The 21,063-nt window shown below is 53.1% G+C and overlaps 1 protein-coding gene across 1 annotated transcript; it reads left to right on the forward strand.

Annotated features, from left to right (window-relative positions):
- Nucleotides 1-1,472: 1,472 nt before the first annotated feature.
- taf3 (TAF3 RNA polymerase II, TATA box binding protein (TBP)-associated facto) lies at nucleotides 1,473-9,076 on the forward strand. The gene is made up of 7 exons (XM_084477663.1): nucleotides 1,473-1,858; nucleotides 2,552-2,794; nucleotides 3,773-5,823; nucleotides 6,532-6,614; nucleotides 7,141-7,384; nucleotides 8,008-8,114; nucleotides 8,904-9,076. Exons 1-7 carry the CDS (start codon nucleotides 1,693-1,695, stop codon nucleotides 9,016-9,018), a joined length of 3,009 nt encoding a protein of 1,002 aa, XP_084333789.1. The 5' UTR covers nucleotides 1,473-1,692; the 3' UTR covers nucleotides 9,019-9,076.
- The last annotated feature ends 11,987 nt before the right edge of the window (nucleotides 9,077-21,063 follow it).

A 21,063-nucleotide genomic window follows, 5' to 3' on the forward strand; every position in this document is an offset into this window, starting at 1 on the left:
TATCAGGGCGGGGATCAGGACAGATAGGACGGGGGATCAGCCTGGGTAGGCCAGTGATAAGGTCGGGTAGGCCCGGTATCAGACCGGTAGGACGGTGGTGGGCGTCCCGTGGCCCTCACCAGATCCCCAGCAGATGAGAAGGGCGACATTTGAAGACCTTCCACAACCCGCCCGTGTCAGCAGCTCAGTTCTCTTCGGTTCTCGGTTGTGATTCGGTTCAGAATGGGTTTTCTTACACATGGAGCAAATCTTTATTTAGACGGCTTGTGGTAAATGGGAGAACCACACAGCTGACTGTGAGTGACCATGCTGCGACTTTTACACATTCCCTTCGTCTTATCCGGTTAATAAACCTTTGTTCTTTGCCTTCTGTCCGCCTCAGATTCTTCAGAACCATATCTCATACCATACGAATATGCACTATGACGCCTAAAGCACCAAAAAATGCTTTCCTTATTCCGCTTCTTGGGTGTGTTGGTAATCTGAGCCTGAACTTCCCGAAGCAGGCGGATTTTTTTGGGGGGAAATTAAACAAAAACAAGAGAAAACCCGAGGGTTGATTGCGGAAGTCCCCGGTTTGGAAACAGCTGCACTACCTGGCGGTCATACGCCGTCAGTGCAGGCTGCAGACCCGCACCAGGACCTCATGGACCGGGGTCCGGGTGGGTTCATGGACCGGGGGAGGGTCCGGGTGGGTTCACGGACCGGGGAGGGTCCCCGATGAGTTCATGGACCGGGGAGGGTCCCGGGATGAGTTCATGGAAACACTGGACGGCATCCAGGAAGTATAGGCCTCACTTCCACGTTGAATTAAAGTTAATTCTGTGTTATTTGTTATTTTTAAAACTTCTCAAACAATTTAAGATCGGCGTGAAATGAAACGAAAGCCTTGTTCGTTACGCAAAACACACAATTAATTAATTAGAGTAAATGTTGACCATCATAACATAACACACTGATGTGGACGTTCACCATTTTATATTTAGTAGGAGTCTCCTTTGCTCCGCAGGCCGCTCAGAGGAGTCACCCGAGCCAGCTGTCCGGGGGGCCCGGCGCGACCACAGCCATTTAGGGACATCTGCTCTCTAGATGGCTCTGGGTTCAATCTCTGGGTTCAATCCCTCTGAACCGAAAGAAATGGAGAAGTTACCACACAGTAACGCACAGCAGGACGTCCGCCTTCCTCTCAGTGGTAAACGGCAAATGGCCGTTTGTAAACAACGGCTTTGCTGACTTCCGATGTATCTCAATTGTTAATTATAATTGTTATAATATTGAATATATCCGATTAGGAGCTGCCGATAACAATAACTTAATTTGGTATAAACAAAAAATAAAATAAAAAACTTTAAAATATTGTTACTGCGCAAAGCCAGCGGGACGACGAACCCCCCGAACGCCCCGGAGTCCCGGTTTGGGCCGGCGCGCACATTCTGCGCATGCGCACCCCTCGTTTTCGGGGACGGGTCCTGGTGTCGATGAAGTCAAGATGGCGGCCCTGGCGAAAGCGCCAATACATTCCCCGAACTAGACGTCAACCCCGCGACCACCACATCGACCTTTAGCGAACCCCGATGCGGGTTCTCCCGTCCCGTGAACGCCGGAAGCATGTTCGGGGCCACAGAGTGACCGGAATAAGACCGTAAAAGGAGCCCCCCCACCACCACCACCACCACACACACACTCGGCGCGATGTGTGAGAGCTACGCCCGCTCGCTGCTGCGCGTCTCGGTGGCGCAGATGTGCGCGGCGCTGGGCTGGGACGCGGTGCAGCTCTCCGCCTGCGACCTGCTGGCCGACGTGCTGCACCGGTACCTGCAGCAGCTGTCCCGGGGCTGCCACCGCTACTCCGAGCTCTGTGAGTGTCCGTGTGCGTGTGCTGTGTGTATGCGTGTGTGGTGGTGGAGGGTGGGGGGTGGTGTGGGTGTGTAAAAGAGAGGGAGAGAGAGAGTTTGTGTATACCTATGTGTTTGTGTGTGTGTGTATGTATGCGCGTGTGTGTGTGTGTGTGTGTGTGTGTGTGTGTGTGTTGACGTTGAAGTGACGGATAATATAGACGAGCTTGTTTGTTTTTATCCGCCGTCCCGCTCTCGGACCAGCGCCCCCCAGCGGGGAGGTGCCTGGTGGTGGTGGTGGAGGTGGTTTGACTGTGTGTGGATTGTCAGAAAAGTACAGTAGCTGTTTTTATTTCCCCCGCGTTTTTGTTAATGCGGTGTTGGGGGGGGGGGGTTGTTGTGAATACACTAGCGCTGTAGTGCATATGGATTGAACGTTACCGGGGGATGATGAGTACAACGCTGTAACCATGGTAACCTCTCCTCCCCTCTCCCCGAAGTCTGCGTTAAAGAAATCTGTCGTTATCAAACTTTTATTATGAACTCCCCCCTGAACCGATGTTTAAACGAATTATAAGTTAATCGCAAATACATTAAAACATATCCTAATTTTCGTTTGGGAGCGAACCAACAACTTTAGCATCCGTTTTCGCGTTCCGCTGTGTAAACCCAGAGCCGTCTCTCATGTGGTCGCCTCCTGTACTCCCTCCTGTCAGACGGCCGGACGGACCCGGCCCTGGAGGACGTGGGCCAGGCCTTCAGGCTGCTGGGGATCAGCCTCAGCGAGCTGGAGGACTACGTCAACAACCTGGAGCCCGTGAGCTTCGCCCACCAGACGCCGTTGTTCCCCATCACCAAGAACAACGTGCTGCAGTTCCCCCAGCCCGGTGCCCGCGAGGCCGAGGAGAGGAAGGAGCACATCCCCGACTACCTGCCCCCGCTGGTCTCCCTGCACGAGGGTACGTCCTGAGAAAGACCCGTACTCGTAGTCTGCCCATCGCCAGCTCAGCAACTGTCTGGATCTATTCCATCTGTTCCATCTATTCCATCAGCATTCAGCTGTTCCATCGTTTAGTAGTCATCTATTATCTATTCTCTATTATCTAGTATCTATTATGTAAACAATCTTAATATTGTTCTATAGCTCGATGACCCGAGATGTGTAAAGGGTCGACACGTCGAGATACTCAAAGGGGGGCCTCTTAAGTGTCGAAAGAAAAGCAAAGTCCAGTGTTGTTGTTGTGGACGCCCAGTACGTTATCTTATGTCTTCACGTGAGTCGGACCTGAAGCAGCCTTATGTTGAGACACTGTGCACGTTTAATCCAACAGTGCATGACGTGTGCAACAGGTGATCATGTTATGCGTTTTTTGGCCGTAAATCCGTCTTTAATTCTTTAAATCTCGACAACACGACCGTCCTTCGTAGGATAGGTTACCGTTGACGAGTCAGTCTGCAATGACGCCTTGATGCCCTCGTAACGATGTCAGAGCATTAAAGAATTGTTCATAAGCACGGTCTCCGTGAGTCCTGTCACTACGGACGAAAGGCTTGTCTGCGCGATGGACTACAAACTCTTGTACTACATTCAACAATTGTTTTATTAAACACTAAATATTAAATAATAATAATAATAATATATAATTTATAAATACGTAGCTTTTTCAAAATGACACCTTGACACAACAAGAACAGTGAATTAATTTGTGCAATTTTAACCATACATAAATATATATATTATATATATATATATATATATATATATATATTAAAAAAGGGCTAAACAACACTGTCAAAATAACAACTGAAACAAGAAGAGTCAAAGAAGGTAGGTGTGTGTTGCTGTGCTGTGGTGAACCCTGGCAGTACACGACGTTCGATTCCCCTCACGTTCCCCTGCTCACCGCTTTGTGCCCTGCCTGCTTATCCTCCCGCAGAAGAAGAAGAGGAGGAGGTCCTCCCGGACATGGGCACCTCCGCCGAGGCCATGCAGGTCCCCCTGGAGGACGACGACGACGACGACCTGGACGACGACGAGGCGGTCAACGACGAGAACCACCCGCTGAAGCGCCACCTGGACAGCCCCGACGCCGCCATGGGCATGATGCCCACGTCCAAGCGGCCCCGCCTGCACCCGGGCCTCAGCCCCGAGTGGGGGCTGGAGCCCCGGGAGCCCCTCACCTCCCTCAACCCGCAGCGGCTGCCCCCCGGCGGCGTGCTGGCCTCCCACGACAGCCTGGGCTCCCTGTCCCCGGAGACGCCCACGGGGGGGGCGCCGCCCGCCTTCAGGCCGCTGCCCGCCGCCGCGCCGCGCCACGCCGACCACCACAAGTCCCACTCCACACCCTCCAGGAAGAACAAGGGCTCGTCCCCGGGCCGACAAAGGACTAAGTCCCCGAAGGGGGGCAGCTCGGGGGCCCCGGGGGGCGGTGGTGGCGGAGGAGGAGGCGGCGGCGGCGGCGGTGGAGGAGGAGGAGGAGGAGGAGGAGGAGGAATAGGAGCGCTCTGCTCCCCCAAGTCCTCCAAGGACCGGAAGAAGTCCCCGGGCCGGACCAAGAGCCCCAAGAGCCCCAAGATCAGCTCCTCCAAAGGGCCGCCGCCGCTGCCGGCGCTGCCGCTGCTGCCGCCGCCGCCGCCCGGCAAGACGGACACGCCCCCCAAGCTGCCCCCGCTGGTGCTGAGCGAGAGGATGGGCAAGGAGAACATCCACACGCACCAGAGCGGCGAGGAGGAGGAGGAGGACGGGGAGCTGGGCGACGGCGGCGGCGGCTCGGAGAACGCGGAGCCCGACGACCAGGCCATCGAGGACTCCATCGACGCCGTCATCGCCCAGGCCTGCGCCGAGCACGAGCCGGACCCCTTCGCCTTCTCCTCGGGCTCCGAGTCGGAGAGCAACGGCTTCTCCAGCCCCCGGCGACTCACCATCATGGAGCCGCCGCCGTCGTCCTGCGTCACGCCCAAGCTCTTCCTCGGGCCGCCGCTCTCCGGCAAGGACTGCTCCACGCCGCTGCAGCTGCACCTGGGCCCCGGGAACTGGACCATGGACGACTCCATCAACGAGGTGCTGCGGAAGGTGAACCAGGGCGGGGCGGCGGCGGCGGGGGCGGGGATGGGGGCTCCGATACCCCTACTGATCCCGGACTACCTGTCGTCGGGCTCGCCCTCGCCGCCCACGCCCGAGCCCGCCCTGCTCAAGGCGCTGGAGGAGAAGATCAAGACGCCGATGCTGCCGATGCTGCCGCTGCCGCTGCCGCCGCCGCCGGCCGACGCGAAGAAGAAGCTGAAGAAGGAGCTGAAGACCAAGCTGAAGAGCAAGAAGGAGAAGGACAAGCCGAAGGACAAGGAGCGGGCCAAGCTGAAGGACAAGAGCAAGGACAAGAGCCGCGACAAGGGCAAGGAGCCGGCCAAGGAGGCCAGGCTGGCGGCGCCCTGGAGGGAGGAGGAGGCGGAGCTGCTGTTCAGCCACCCGCGGGACTTCGCCCTGATGATGCCGGAGGCGGCGGCGGCGCCGTCCGCCAAGACCAAGTCCAAGGAGGCGGACGGCGGCTCCTCCTCGGGCCGCAAGGACAAGGAGAAGCACAAGGACAAGAAGAAGGACAAGGAGCGCGGCAGCAAGAAGGACAAGGCCAAGGGCAAGGACAAGGGCAAGGAGGAGCGGCAGAAGCTGTCGGCCCTGGCGCCGTTCGGCCTGGCCGACCTGCAACCGCTGTTCAGCCCGGCCGGCTGCCTGCGCCTTCCCTCCATGCTGCCCCCGCTGCCGCCCGTGCTGCAGGAGAAGGAGGGCGCCAAGGGCGGCAAGGAGAAGGAGAAGAGGAAGGACAAGAAGGAGAAGAAGAAGAAGAAGGACAAGGAGAAGGAGCGGGAGAAGGCCCGGGAGAAGGAGAGGGAGAAGGAGGAGAAGAAGAGGGAGAAGGAGAAGCGGGAGAAGGAGAAGCGGGAGAAGGAGAAGGAGAAGGAGAAGGCCAAGGAGAGGATCCGGCTGGAGAAGGTGAGCGTCGCCTGTCGGTGGGGCCGCGGTACCGTGATGCGTTCGTGTGACGATGCGTTCGTGTGACGATGCGTTCGTGTGTCGATGCGTTCATGTGACGATGCGTTCATGTGACGATGCGTTCATGTTATGATGAGTTCATGTGATGATGCGTTCATGTGATGATGCGTTCATGTGATGATGCGTTCATGTGATGATGCGTTCATGTGATGATACGTTCATGTGACGATGCGTTCAAGTGATCATGACGTTCATATGATGATGCGTTCATGTGATGATGCGTTCACGTGATGATGATGCGTTCATGTGATGATGCGTTCATGGGATTATGCGTTCATGGGATTATGCGTTCGCGTGATGCGTTCATGTGATGACGACGTTCATGTGGCGATATGTTCATGTGATGATGCGTTCACGTGATGATGATGCTTTCATGTGATGATGCGTTCATGGGATTATGCGTTCATGGGATTATGCGTTCGCGTGATGCGTTCATGTGATGACGACGTTCATGTGGCGATATGTTCATGTGATGATGCGTTCAAGTGATCATGACGTTCACATGATGATGCGTTCATATGATGATACGTTCACGTGATGATGCGTTCACATGATACAGTATGTTCATGTGATGATACGTTCACGTGATGATGCGTTCACGTGATGATGATGCGTTCTTGTGATGCTACGTTGTGTTCTGCTCTCCAGGTGAAGGTGGACGTTCCGGCCTCGCTGCCTTCCCCGGTCATCCCCCGACTGACGCTCAGAGTGGGCGCCGGCCAGGACAAAATGTACGTATCTATATCACCCGTTAAGCGTTGCTACAGCGTACACGGTGAACGGACTGCGTTTACACAGCACTGTACTAACCAGAGGCCGCTCAAAGCACTTTACAACATCGCCTCACATTCACCCGTTCATTCATGCACACATTCACACACCGACGGGCGGAGTCGACCACGCAGGGCGACCAGCCCAGCGGGTCAGGGAGCAGTCAGGGTGAGGGCGTCTCGCTCAGGGGACACCTCCACACTCACAGCTAGGAGGAGGAGGAGGAGGAGGAGGAGGAGCCGGGGGGAATCGAACCAGCGACCTTCCGGTGACCAGCTGACCCACTCTGCCTCCTCCTGGGCCCCATGCGGCCCGTACACCAATAGGAACTCTTCATATCCTCATCAGTCGTTTTCGTCTCTGATGCACCAGGGCCGTGACGCAGCCCTGGTGTCACATGTGTCTGCAACTTCCCCTGCCACTGCCGGTCATGTGACGTCCTGTTGCTCTCTCTCCCCCCCCCCCCCCCCCCTCTCCCTCACACAGCGTCATCAGCAAGGTGGTCCCGAGCGCGGAGCCCAACAAGACGCCGGCCCCCAAGGCCCCCGCGCCGAAGGCCCCGCCCCCCAAGGCGGTGGCCCCGCCCCGGCCGCGGTCCCCGCCGCCGCCGCCGCTGCCCCCCGTGGTCATCCCGCCCCTCATGCTGCCCCCCATCTCCCTGCTGGCCGCCGCCGGCTCCCTGAAGACGCCGGTGCGCAGCGTGGTGACGGAGACCGTCAGCACCTACGTGGTGAGTCGGCCGCGCTTTTATTGTGAAGGGAGGAGGAGGAGGAGGAGGAAGAGGAAGAGGAAGAGGAGGGCCCAGATCCCGACGCAGCAAGCCCCGCCTCTTTGGAATTATCACTATGGTTATTTAATAGGTTACTTATTATAGTCTGTAGTCTTTCCCTTACTCTACGGAAGCGGGATAATGCATAGAACGCCGGTCATTATCGGGAGAATATGCCCCGAGGCATAGGGCGAACCGGGCTTATTTTCCAGATAATGACCGGGGTTCTATGCATTATCCCGCTTACTACACGGCTACTTGCCAAAACTTGTACAAAAATGTACTTTACACGGTGCGTCTTTTTACAATTTATTCGTCACCATTCGTAGCGTTGGATCAGCAGGGAGATAGTCCGCCGAAGACGTTGACGTTGCTTAGCAACCGAAGACGCTGGGGTTGATAAGTTACCTACTGACTACTATTGCGGAGTGATACGAGAGACGTGAATCAGAGGCAAAAGAAAATCCACTTTCCAGCTCTTGGTCAAACCAAGAGCAGTTTCTTTTTGTTCTGACGATCTCCGGAGTGAGCGATGGTCGTCCACTCACGCCTTCTCCTTTCTGATGACGTTCTCCTCCCTCCAGATCCGAGACGAGAGCGGGAACCAGATCTGGATCTGTCCCGGGTGCAACAAGCCCGACGACGGGAGCCCCATGATCGGCTGCGACGGATGCAACGACTGGTACCACTGGTAAGACCCCCCTCCCCCTCCCCCCCCCCCGGCCGCCACCTTGTGTGTCAACGAACCATCGCTGGTTCATAACGAGTAGGACTTATTAACGAGGCGTCGGATGATTAACGGCTGCTGCTTGTTACAACGGTCAAGACTTGTTGACGTTTAGCTCTGTTAATATATATATTAATAATATATATTATAACAGTATGTATTTATATAGCGGTGTGTCCCTGATGCGGAGGTACAGATGGCTCCTCTCAGTGTATTTATTTATTAGTCTGCTGCAGCATTCAAACTCAAGTGCTGAACCGTCAGTCAATAATAGACCTTTTAGACTTAGTGTCAGTGAGCTGTAGTAGGGTGTAGAGCTGGGCGATTAATCGATTATTTTTTTAAATCGTTATTCGAATTTATGGTTTAGGACGATTCTTTTTTAAAAGGAAAATCGATTATTGAAAAAGAAAAAACTTTTTTCTTTTTTTTTTTAAAGTAAAATGTCAACATCGCAGCATGTGCTGAAAAAAGTGAGTGTGTTGAGTTTGCATAAAGTCTGTGGCCACCAAATTTAGCTTTTGTTAATCATTGTTATTCTTCAAATAAAATCCAAACTTCCCAATATATATTTGTCATTTATAGAAAAAAAAATTGATTAAAATCGATAGTTGGTCGGCCAGCCCTAGTCTGGGGGCTGGTGTGTGTGTGTGTGTGTGTGTGTGTGTGTGTGTGTGGCGGTCTCCCTATGTACGTGTGACACCATGTGACCCCCCCCTGTCCCCCCCCCCCCCCCCCCCCCCTGTGCTCCAGGCCCTGTGTGGGGATCCTGACGGCGCCCCCGGAGGACCAGCAGTGGTTCTGCGTCAAATGTACCAGCAAGAAAAAGGACAAAAAACACAAGAAAAGGAAACACAAACTCCATTGAAACTATGCACTTTTTTTTTTCCCGCGCACATTTTACGTTTGACACTGATCTGACAGGAGGCGGGGGGGGGGGGTGGTGGTGGTGGGGGGGGGGGGGGGGGGGGGGGGGGCTCGCCTCGCAGCATGGCTGATATCAACCTGCAGCTCACTTCCTGTTCGCCCTGGTGACACACACCAGCCGCCGCCGCCGCCACCACCGATGGACCGTTTGTATCAGAGAAGAAGAAGAAGAGTGAGCTGATGCCATCGATCGCGCCCCCCCCCCCCCCCCTCCTCGCCTCGCCCCGCCCCTCCCCCCCCACCTTGCCCTCGCCCTTCCACCCTTTGGTTCTTTTACGTTTTGACACACTGCCCCCCCCCACCTCGTCAGAATGCCCCGGGGGGGTCCAAGTTTGGAGGAGTCGGCGCTGGCTGGGCGGGCGGGCGGGCGGGCGGGCGGCGGGCGTGTGGATGAGACAGGAGACAGGAGTCAAAACTCAAACCCCCACGGTTTACTGGAAAACAACCCGAGAACGCTCTCCATGAAGTGCATCGTTGTTAAATATGATTTTGATGTGTTTAAAACGTTAACTGCAACAACAACAAAAAATGAACGGCAGCAAATTTTTCCATTTTTCCCATTTCAACTCGACAGTTCACCTGCAGTATCATGACATGTCATGTGTATATTAAGAGAAGATGATGGCATTGGTTGTGAGTGAGAGTGTGTGCGTGTGCGTTTGCGTGTGTGTGTGTGTGTTTGCGTGTGTGTGTGTGTGTGCGCGTGTATAAAGGTGTAAATACTAAAACTTCCAAGCAGGGTGGGGATTTGGTCTTCAGATCCTCACTTGTTAAATCCATTTTCAGATATTGGTTTTAACCCGAATGATTTTCTGTAATTCCTGTACATTTTTTTAAATTGAAAAGTTTGTATTTTTATTTGTTCTTCCGAGGGTTTGCTGCAGAGGTGTGGTCCAGAGGTGTGCTCCAGCTGTGCTTGTAACGTAATTCATTTTGCTGATGTTTCAATATTAAAGCTCATCCGTCAACACGTGAATCTCATTATCATAACAGCATTCGGTAGATCTTTCTGTAAACACATTTTCTGTATCTTTTTTTATTTTATTTATCCTTAGATCATACAAAGCACTGTTTCTGATTTGATTGCGAGTTTGTAATGACTGATTTTTTTTTTGCTTCATGAAAATACATCAGAAATATTCCAACAAAGCCAGTGTCAGACCTGAAGTTTTGTTTCCACTACACAACCCTTTAAAACGCACAATAACGCACAAGTTATTTGTTAACTGCATTTTTCTAACCCCTGGGGAAAAATCGGCAAGCGTGGATTAGAGATGTGAAGAAGTTGCACTGTCAGGGAAAATTGAAAAATACAAATGCTTGCAATCCTATAACGGCTTACTCCATCCCCGAATTCTTTGTACTATTGCTTAAGTGATTACCCGATTTCTTGATTTGTGTATTTTACAAATTTTGATAATCCTTTTATGGTTTTAGATACTGATCAAATAAAAATTTCATAAATGGCTTTTTCATAGTTTTCAGAAGGCATGTTATTTTTTTCTATTTCAGTTATCTGACAATCAGTCAGGCATTCGTGGCTTATTGTAAGACAAACCAAGCCAATTAAAGATATAACGTATTAATAACTTAAGCGATTCTAAACGCGATGGACCAATTCATTACGTCTTGCTATAACACAGAATTGATCCTTGTCAGTTGCCGTCTAAACGTGCACATGCAGTACCCCTGACGGCCACACGGTGTCAGTGTTCCCGCACGGAGAGGGAGCGGGCCTACAGGCCTCTTCAACGTATCTCTCAGCCCGGAGAGAGCAGTGTTTCAGCCATGCACCTGTCACCATTCAGTCAAACGTTTATTTCCAACCTTTGGAGTAGGCTGTGGAGGCTCTGGTGAACGTCTGAACGTTTATGTTGGTTTTCACCCCCCCCCCACACACACACCTGTCACTCGTCATTGTGGACTGTGAATAGATAGTCTAAACCTAGATGGAAAAGTCAGAATTAGCGCTTTAATTACACGTTGAATGGTCTCAATTATATCCAGCACATTGCACGTACAGCCTAGACATATACTCTTCGTTGTAGAGCACGTCTTGCGAACAGTAACATTTTCCGCCAACAGCAAGAATCAGACATGAATTCTAAGTGAAATCTTTCTGTGAAATATTCATGTAAAAAAAAAAAAGAAGAAGCTGTAGCCTTGTGTGGGTTTGTGAGTGGAGACCAAAGTAGAGATCTCTTCTGATAATATCACCAGACCAAGAGGAAGTCACATTTCACTGCAGAGCAGAGAAGCGGAAGAGAAAGGCCTCTTCATGAGTTGCAGTCTCCAGATGACGAACCAACGAGCCACACACACACACACACACACGCACGCACACGCACACATACATACACACACACACACACACGCTTCCCCCGCTGGCTTTAATCGGGTTGATTTGCACCCAGCGCTGCTCACCTACGCAGCGGGGAGCGCGTTCTTCCAAATCCACCACATTAAACTGGAAACCGAATTCTTGTTCTTAGGTGAGATCCATAAACGTTACACCGGTGTGAGATGTCTCAAAGGTCGTTCCCCCTCCCCCCTCCTCCCCCCGTCTCACTGCCACCCACCCCTCCTCTCGTCTACCAATCACCTGCTCGGTGGCAGGAGGACTCACAGTCAGATTATTACCGGCTTCCGGCTGCATCATAAATTCTCCACGCGTTGCACAACTCCTGCCACGACAGGGCCAACGCATGCCGTTAAAATATGTCTCTTTATACATCATCTGATTATAAAACAGCCATGGCAAGCTCTGTCTTGTCCTTGCCTTCTGAATAGAATAGTTGAATAATAATCAACAACATGTAGATGTTAAATATGTCAACACAGTCAATACTGTCACCCTGTGTGTGCGTGTTGATGATTTATGAAGACGCATCTCCGAGCACATGTTTATCATACTCGTTGTCCCCGTTTCTCAGAACAACGACAACAGGCCACATGACGGGCGGTTGGTTGATGGCTCCCACGAGAGTCCACAGGTGTGGAGGGAGGGAGAGAGAGCTGTGGGCTGATCTCGGAGCGGGCTCCGAGGCCTGGCGTCAACATGTGGTGTCAGCAGAGCGAGATCACTCGACAAGCATGGCTGCTCGTTCAGCCTCAGCCACAGCAGCGGTGCCAAGAAAACACACACACACTTCCTTCCCCTTTTACGAGAAACCTACAAACAATTATAGCATTAGTGCAACATCGGTTTTTTTTTTTTTTAATAGGGACAATGTCGCGCATTCATAACTAGGGACAAAGTGTTTGACACAGTTTGCATAGTAAAGTACAGAGTCCAATGCACTGGGACCAAGCACAGCCAGGTCTGAGATCTTCTGCTCCAGTCCCTTCACAGCTCCATTACCGCGTCGTCTCGCTCTCTTAATTGGACGTACGGGACTGACGACCTTTGGTCCGCGTGACGTCCAGCCAGCGGTGGTGGTGTCTCTCACGGGGGCGGCGGATCGGAGCTCCAGCCTCTACGACGTGGGGCCTGACTGTGGCACCAGAAGCAGGAACGCTAAGCCCCGGTACTGCTGCAAAGAGCGGGGGGATTTCAACATCAGCCTTTAAAATATTCATGTCAGTGGAAAGAGTCCCGGAGTCAAAGCGCCCCGTTAGTAATGGAGGGAATGTGGAGACGTGTTTCGTCTCAAGAAGGCTAGAAAGGAATGTGTCGATGTCGGTTTTTATTGTGCGTTATAGACAATCGTACCTTGTGTCAGCGTTTAAGCTGCTGCTCGGCGCTGTGTGTGTCATTTACATACCAGACGCATGCTGCCACAGAGAGACCACTATCCCTCTGGCCCAGAGCATGTGTCCACACCACAGAGAGAGAGAGAGAGAGAGGAGCACAGGACGGATTTAAGTGCGGCCGCCTATTCTAAACGATGCATATACTTAGCGCCGCATACACGCCGTGTATCTATAGATAGGTTCCATAAATAATGTACACAGACGCATGCATAAACAGAACAGACCGCATGTTTTAATGGCTACTCAAGAACAAGGAGTTGGTTGCAGGGTTATGTAATCCTTACCTCACCCTTTTTACTTTCTCTCCCTCTCACCGCCCCTCCCCCCCGCCCTCCCCCCTCCCTCCCCCGTCCAGACAGACCGTACTGCAGATATGAGGAGACGCTGAGCAGCCAGTGGGTTGTGCTTGTTCATCATCACCACCACCGTACTATTACACCCCCGGTGAGCGGTGCTCTCACCCTCCTCCTCTTCCCCCGTCCACACCTCCACCTCACGGGCCACGCCCTCGGCCCTCGGTCCTGGGTCGTGCCACAGCCAGGTACCGTCGACCAGCCTGACTTCCAGGGTCAGGTTCACGTTTACGTTTTAACATAGCAGACGCTTTTTATCCAAAGCGACTTACAACAAGTACATTTGTCAGAAGAAAGAGAAACAACGATGTATCGCTGTGGGTACAGTGAGGATGTTCGTAGAACCAAGTGCCAAGCACTAACCATCACTAGGTTAACCCATTCCCCGTACACACTAACCATCACTAGGTTAACCCATTCCCCCGTACACACTAACCATCACTAGGTTAACCCGTTCCCCGTACACACTAACCATCACTAGGTTAACCCATTCCCCGTATACACTAACCATCACTAGGTTAACCCATTCCCCGTATACACTAACCATCACTAGGTTAACCCATTCCCCGTACACACTAACCATCACTAGGTTAACCCATTCCCCGTACACACTAACCATCACTAGGTTAACCCATTCCCCGTGCACAACAAAGATAGCTAGGAGAAGGCGCTACACAACTAAGTACTATTTTAAGCACCAGGACGTACAACGTACAATAAGTGCGTACATTAAGCGCCAGGACGTACAAACATAAAATGAGTAGGAAGGGCCAGGAGAGGCTGGCTGTCCAGGTGAGTCCAGGTGAACTCTGACCAGCTTGAAGGACCAGCCTGCAGCCACACACGGAGCAGAGCTGGAGATGAGCTGCGTTCTGTGTCACGTTCCCGACCCGGGGAGAGACAGAGTCGGCTTACAGGTACGCCGGTACAGCGGCGCACAGCGAGAACATTCTCCCAGAGGCGGGGTGGGGGGGGGGGGGGTTCAGGCAGTCCGTGGACGGACCAAAACAGGATGTTTGGGTTCTCCGCATGTTAAAACGGTGGCCGCTGGGAGTTATGTCAGACTTCTCCACCGACCGGTTTACACCCGATCGCCAGGACAACGGTGGGCTATGGGCGTACTTTGTTCCAAGACCGGTGACCTCCCCTTCATCCAATAAACTCACCATCATCCGATGTACGCGCCCTTATCAAATTAACTAACCCTCCTCAGAAAGAGCGCATCCTCGTCCAACGAGGCCAGCGTCTTCTGAGGAGCTGGCCATCATCGGATTAACTACACCATCTCCGATGAACTCGCCATCATCAAAGTAACTCAATATCTTCTGGAGAGCTCATCATCATCATCATCATCATCGTCCAATGCAGTGAACATCATCCAATGAAGTCACACTCATCGACTCGGGGAGCACCGCGTGTGACAGCCAGCACCTGCCCCCCCCTGTTAGCCTGCTGACAGCCCCGCCGCTATATTTATATTACTGCTGAGGCCGTGCACGTGCAACCTGCCTCCCGTGTGAATTAGCCTCCTCCATCATCGCGATTTTTTAACTTCTTCCTGTGACTAGTCTGGCTGTACCGGCGCCAATCCAATCCCGGCATCGCACGCCAGCAAGACGACGCAGCCCAAAGACAGGGAAGAGAGGAGGTGGAAATGATTAAGGCCTCGTCTTTATCGCTAATGCTGCCTTCGTCTAATGGAGCTGAACCCCTATTAGGGAACCGAGAGGGCGAACCCCCAGGGGGGGCGAGAGGCGGCGGGTGAAGTGACACCTCCCGTCCAAACTGCTGGGCTAATGTTATTGTTGCAGCTTGTAGCAGAAACGATGCTGAACATGCAAATGTTCCGAGTTGTATGGAGCTAGGGAACATGTGTTCACGGAGCCGCACGCGGGCCCTAAACACTCCACACGCACGCACACACACACACACACACACACACCGCTGTGTCCTGCTCTATCCTCAGTAGCTCTGCCTGACAGGCAAATCAGTTTTTTTTTTAAATAATTGTTTTGTTTTTTTTACTCCGATGCAAATTGCTGCTCCACAAAGCCTTTGATGGAACAGAGGGCTGTGTGCTTCAGTGATGTGCTCTAGTTTGTGTCACATCAGTGTGTGTGCGTGTGTGTGCGTGCGTGAGTGAGTGTGCATGCGTGTGCGTGCATCCGTGTGCATGCGTGTGCGTGCGTCCGTGCAGCTCTGCTTCCAAGCGAAGGACTGGGGAACACTTTCCTCCCTAGTTTGGAAGAACCAGTTTTAACGTTTTGCACATGCGACGCATGCACAGACACATGTCACATTTTTTGCAGCGCACGCTAGTCCAAACCAAAGCAGTGTGCGGAGCTCGGTGGCGCCCCGGGGCCCCCCCACCAGCACGCCGACGGTGGAACACACCCAGCCGTGGGATCGCAGGCCTCTCTCTCCGCAGCCGGTCTCATCGACCATGGCATAGGATAACAAGCACAAAGAAAAGTCCAGAGAGACCGTTATGTAATCGCCTGCTTGGGAGCACAAATGAATGCCGTCAAAGATGGCTGCACACAGCTTTAGCAGAAGGCTATCTTTACCTCCTCTGTCTGGAGAGTAATGGTGACATCAGAGCGCATACAGAACTGTTCTCTCTGCATTTCAGTGGATTATTACCAATCTCCTGGCACGGCGGGAATGTCACACATGCGGTCATCCTGTCTGTCACGAGACAGTAAAGCGGTCTGTGGTCAAAACGATGACAGCCCCATCACTCCGGAGGGGGACAGTGGCCCCTCGTAGACACCTCGGAAACAGGTGCCCCCCCCCCCCACCCAACAGACGGACTAATAGTATTATGTTGTGTCTATAATGGGCCCCATGGACACAGCTGAATAACATAAGTGTGGAAATCAAACCATTGCCTTGCTGGCTCTCTCTCCTCCTCCTCCTCCTCTCTGTGTGTGTTTACACGGGCCTTACCGGGCTCACCCCTAGGCCAGTGCCTGCCTGTGGATGGGGTGCTCATACACATGGCTGGTATTTCTATCCGGTGCCCAGTATTTGCTCCCAAGTTCCGCCCCCCCCCAACCCCACCCCCACCCACCCAACCCCACCATCCTGATAGGAGTGTCAATTAGTGGAAAGGAGAGTGCTTCTGCTGGGGCAGCCAGCTCTCCGGCCGGCGAACTGGGCCGCGGCGTGGTGGACACGGGCTCCACAATGCATTAGCACACGATGAGCTGTCAGGCAGGATTATTTCAGCCACGCCAGTCAGGGGAGGGGAGGGGAGGGGGGGGGGGAGGGGGGGGGGTGGGCGCGCTCTGCTGCACTAAAGCGAGGCGAAAGAGAGGGGGGGGGGGGGGGGGGGGGCGGGGGGAGAGAGAGAGACGCACGGCGGCGCAAAGAGGGAGAGAAACACACCGTGTGGATAGAGAGAGAGAGAGAGGGAGAGAGAGAGAGAGGGAGGAGGGGGAAGAGGAAAAGTGGCCATTGCACACACACAAGGTGGATTTCTGTTTTGTCCGGAGCACCAATGTTGGAACACTCCTCTGAGCTGGCGCTGGTGCAGAGTTTGTACGTCAACAGCATGCGCTGTCCCCCGTCCGCGGCCGGCAGCTCTGTCGGCGACGAGGACCTGGCAGTAAGGTACGTGGTGGGCCAGCCCCCCCCCCCCCCCCACCCCCACCCCCCCCCCCCCCCCCGGTTCAACTGTCTAGGGCTGGCTGGGCTGAGCCAGATCACTGCTGCCTCTTTGTTGTGGAGGACGGGACAGGATGTGTGGCGGTTTTTTCATCAGAAGAAGTGGGCCGGGCGCTGTGTGTGTCGTTGTCCCCCTTTTGTCATGCGCGGTGTGTGTGTGTGTTTGTGAAAGACGATCATATCTAGGAATATGAGAATGTTCTGAATACATGTGTTGTTATCTCCTGAATAAAGAGAACGGGTTAGCTGTGTGTTCCTGAAGGCTGTGTGTGTGTGTGTGTGTGTTGGTTCAGTGTTGGGTGGACAACAGTAGTGCAACGTTACGTCTGATTCACTCTGTATTTACCTCCTGTGAATGTCTGCTCATCTTTTTCCACGTGGGGAACAAACAAGTCCTCACATGGGCTATGAAAAAAAAAAAAAAGAGGAGCCGAGTCAATAACGCAGGGATCCAAACTGGGAAGAAATACAGTTTGGAACCGACCCACGTCTAAGCATTCACCTTAGATAAATCAAAATAAGATGAGGATCCTTTTTTTTAATCAAAATGTCATATTTATGGTACGGTGCACAACAAGATAGCGTTAAAGTTTGTGTCTCCTCAACACTTCAATCAGAACAATTTCTTCAGACAAACTTCCTGCTCTCCATTTTGAGAGATGTGGGCGCCATTCAGCGAGCTCTGTTGTGATGGTCCTGAGAGCACCAGAAGACTAGAAGCTATTCCTCCAGATTCTAGGAGACAGAGACACGAAATAAATGATGTAGCCCAATTAGGTTGCGGCTGCCCTATTTTTACATGACCTGTTTAGGTCCCGAGTGTGTGTGTGTGTGTGTGTGGGAGTGTGTGTTAGAGTAGTGGATGAATTGATTTGTTAGACTGCAGAGGAAAAACCTTTGATGTCAAACACGCAACAGCAGCCTACGTGTGGCGGATTATGATTGGATTACAATAGTTCTAATCTGAGATTAAGAACCAGATTCGAGCGGGAAGGCCCTGTCAACAGGGCTGTGGACCCACGTCATCCATCCCAACAAACAAACATCTCCCACAGATATCCCGAACCCTCCACACACAACCATCCATCGGGTGGACACAGCAGCATCCAAATTCCACCGAAGGCAGACGGTGTGTGTGTGTGTTCCCGCTGAAGCCAGAGACCAAACACAGTCTATTTACCACAGTCCAGATCCTTTCACATCAAATGTATTCAATATACTCCCTGGAGATCAAGGCGGGAGGCAATATGGGGATGTTTGAAAAGGGATGGCGCGCTTCTGTTTTTTTTTTGCCTTTTTAATGAAACCTGAAGCCCTAGGGACGTTTACACTTGCTTTTTATAGCTCTCCCTCTCTCCATCTTCAAGGGAATGGCTGCAATATACTGTGCTGTGTTTGAACGTACAGCAAAATAGGTCACACGTCACATTATACAAACCTCTTTAGAAGTCGGTTATGTATAGCATGGGGGTTGAGCTGCCTGGAGAGATCGCTATGGAGACAAGGATGAAGTCAGATTTCATAAACGAGCTCCATCTTAACCCGGGTTATGAATAATATTTTTAATTATGCAGCTGCCGAACCAGAAAAGACCGGTTTGATAATAACACTAGACTATGACAAGACTGCACCCCTATCACCCCCTCCTCCCACATTGTGGGAGAGGCCTCGCCCTACAAGTCCCGGCTCAACAAAAGAAGGCCGACTCCCCCTCCCCCATGTTCACAACAGCCATTATACAAAAGGTAACATGGCCTTTGACCCCGCTGAAAGGCGGAATCCAAGTTGCCAGATAAACAACTGCGGTTTAATGATGTCGTATGTAGGGTGAAGTAAATGTGGTAATGTAACTGCAATGCATAATCGCAAATAATAAAACCTATTAAAACAGCTTTTCCTTCTTATTAGTTAAATATTTAAAAATATATTTTAAAAAAAAACGGCAGGCTGTAGCGAAAGCTACAGCGCCACATAAACACCGTGCGGGAACATTTGTTCTCACTTTAGAGCTTTGCGACGGCCACAAAACGTTATAAAGACGCCGTTTACCTTTCAATGCGCGACCGGGTCCAAATAAGTTGGCCAGCAACGGATATTTAACGAAAACAACGATCGACCGTCTCCCCCAAAAAAATCACCGAGCGGGGCTGTCAGCGTGGTGCTCAGACCCGTGCGTAAAGCTGTGCGTAAAGACCACGCCTCTGCCGCTCTGCAGCTCGGTGTGCAGTGAGACGGGATCCAGTGAGACCGACGGCATCCAGACAACACTCTCACTTCACCGGACGATAGGAGACGCCACACGGAGAGCGAAAACAAGGCCGACCCCGTGTTCACGTCGCATGCAGCAGCTCTGAAGACGCCCCTCGCACCTGTTCCGTTCCGTCTCGCAGGGGCCGGGTCTGTCTCGACCGGGGCTCACTTCTCATTGTCTGCCTGCACCGCGGCGTTGTTTTGATCATGACTTCGGCGTACGATTTGGATTTCCATCTGGCCGAAAGCCGGCTGATGAGTTCAGGCGAAACGATGTAAGTAACTTAACTTTTACAACCGGGGGGGGGGGGGGAGAGAAAGGGAAGCCATTTTAACCGCAAAGCAATGCACGGAGGAGGAGGAGCGGCGGCGAGGCCAGCGGCTCCGAGCGGGAGCCGCAGCAGCCGCTAGCCTCGCCGCTCCTCCGTGCACCACACGGCGCTACGCCCACGTTCACTGCAACAACTTTAATCCACTCAAACAACCACCGCCGAAACCCTCTTTTCGTACACCCTTTAAGCCCGCCGCGCACACGGACCAACCTCCCGTGTGCGGCGTGGTCTATCGGCGGTCCTCCGCGGCGGCTCCCGAGTCACGGGACCCGCCGCCGCTAAACAAGGCCGGGTGTGGTGCTCCCAGCGCCCCCGGACCCCCAAATATACTCGGAAACATGTGCGTCCCGGCGCGCTCCGAAGTACCGCCAACAACCTAACGCATTGACCACAAGAATTCGGGGGTTTATCTGGGAGGGGGGTACGTTTCGCCGATGTTATTTTTTTTTAGAGACATCCACCCCGCTGACTCCCTTCCGGATTAAAGTTTGAGCAGAACAAGTTGCTGCCGACGCGGTGGGTGTTGTACGCAGGGGCGACGGGCGTCGTGCTGCGACTCGCCGCGCCGCGCAACGCGTTAGCCCGCCGTTGACGATACATGGCGTGGGTGATCTGCGTGCGTACGCGTCCCTACGCAGTGGTCCGGTTTAACCGCGGATCGCTGGTTTTTAACGACCCCTTTCTAACCCCCCCGCCCCTGCCCCGCTCTGGTCGTTAAGAAGCCCCGCTTGGGTCTGCCTGGCGCTCCCCGGACCCTCCCTGCTCGTGTTAGCGGTTGTTGTAGCTTCGTGTTAGCGGTTGCAGCTCTGTGTTAATGCTGTAGCTCAATGCTAGCGCCGTAGCTCTGTGTTAGCGGTTGTAGCTCAAATGCTAGCGCTGTAGCTCAACGCTAACGTCGTAGCTCAACGCTAGCGCTGTAGCTCAACGCTAACGTCGTAGCTCAACGCTAGCGCTGTAGCTCAACGCTAACGTCGTAGCTCAACGCTAGCGCTGTAGCTCAACGCTAACGTCGTAGCTCAACGCTAGCGCTGTAGCTCAACGCTAACGTCGTAGCTCAACAATGCTAGCGCTGTAGCTCAACGCTAACGTCGCAGCTCCACGCTAGCGCGCTAGCTAGCTCGCCCACAGCGGGTTTATGGGTGTAGACCCGGGCTCCATGTTGAGCGCGAGGGGGGCTCGCGACAGCAGCACGTGGTCGGTCCGTCGTTAACCGTTGGTCGGGGTCATGTGACCGCGGCCCCCGTGACGCCGCGTCCTCATGGCGGCGGGCCGCGGTGCCCGGGACCCGGCCTGGTGGTGGTGGTGGCCCTGCCCCGCGTCGGGCTCTCTCTCTTTACCAACGTACCCCTTACATACATTATTAATGTTTATGTATCGAGGTCACGCCGCTGAGCTCCGTGTTTTCAGCTAATCGCGAGGTTAATATTTAATAAACGTTCGTGTTGCTTTAGTGAACGTTGCGTAGTGTTTCACCATGGTGTGTTTCAGTCGGTGACTGTGCCATTGTACGTTCACGAACTGAAATGTACCACGGTGAATGCCACTGGGTGAACACCAATGGGAGGACGTTCATTTCCCCATCAGCCCCTACTTCCCCCATATAACCTAAAACAAAAAAAAACGTGGATC

Source organism: Micromesistius poutassou, assembly GCF_964030765.1.
Source record: "Micromesistius poutassou genome assembly, chromosome: 13".
Lineage (NCBI taxonomy): Eukaryota > Metazoa > Chordata > Actinopteri > Gadiformes > Gadidae > Micromesistius > Micromesistius poutassou.

What these genes read in the sequence shown, in the direction of transcription:
- taf3 (XM_084477663.1), top strand. Translation starts at nt 1,693, where the DNA reads ATGTGTGAGAGCTACGCCCGCTCGCTGCTGCGCGTCTCGGTGGCGCAG. An exon ending in GCTGGTCTCCCTGCACGAGG is followed by an intron (nt 2,795 to 3,772) that starts GTACGTCCTGAG and finishes ATCCTCCCGCAG; the next exon opens with AAGAAGAAGAGGAGGAGGTC. An exon ending in GGCGCCGGCCAGGACAAAAT is followed by an intron (nt 6,615 to 7,140) that starts GTACGTATCTAT and finishes TCCCTCACACAG; the next exon opens with CGTCATCAGCAAGGTGGTCC.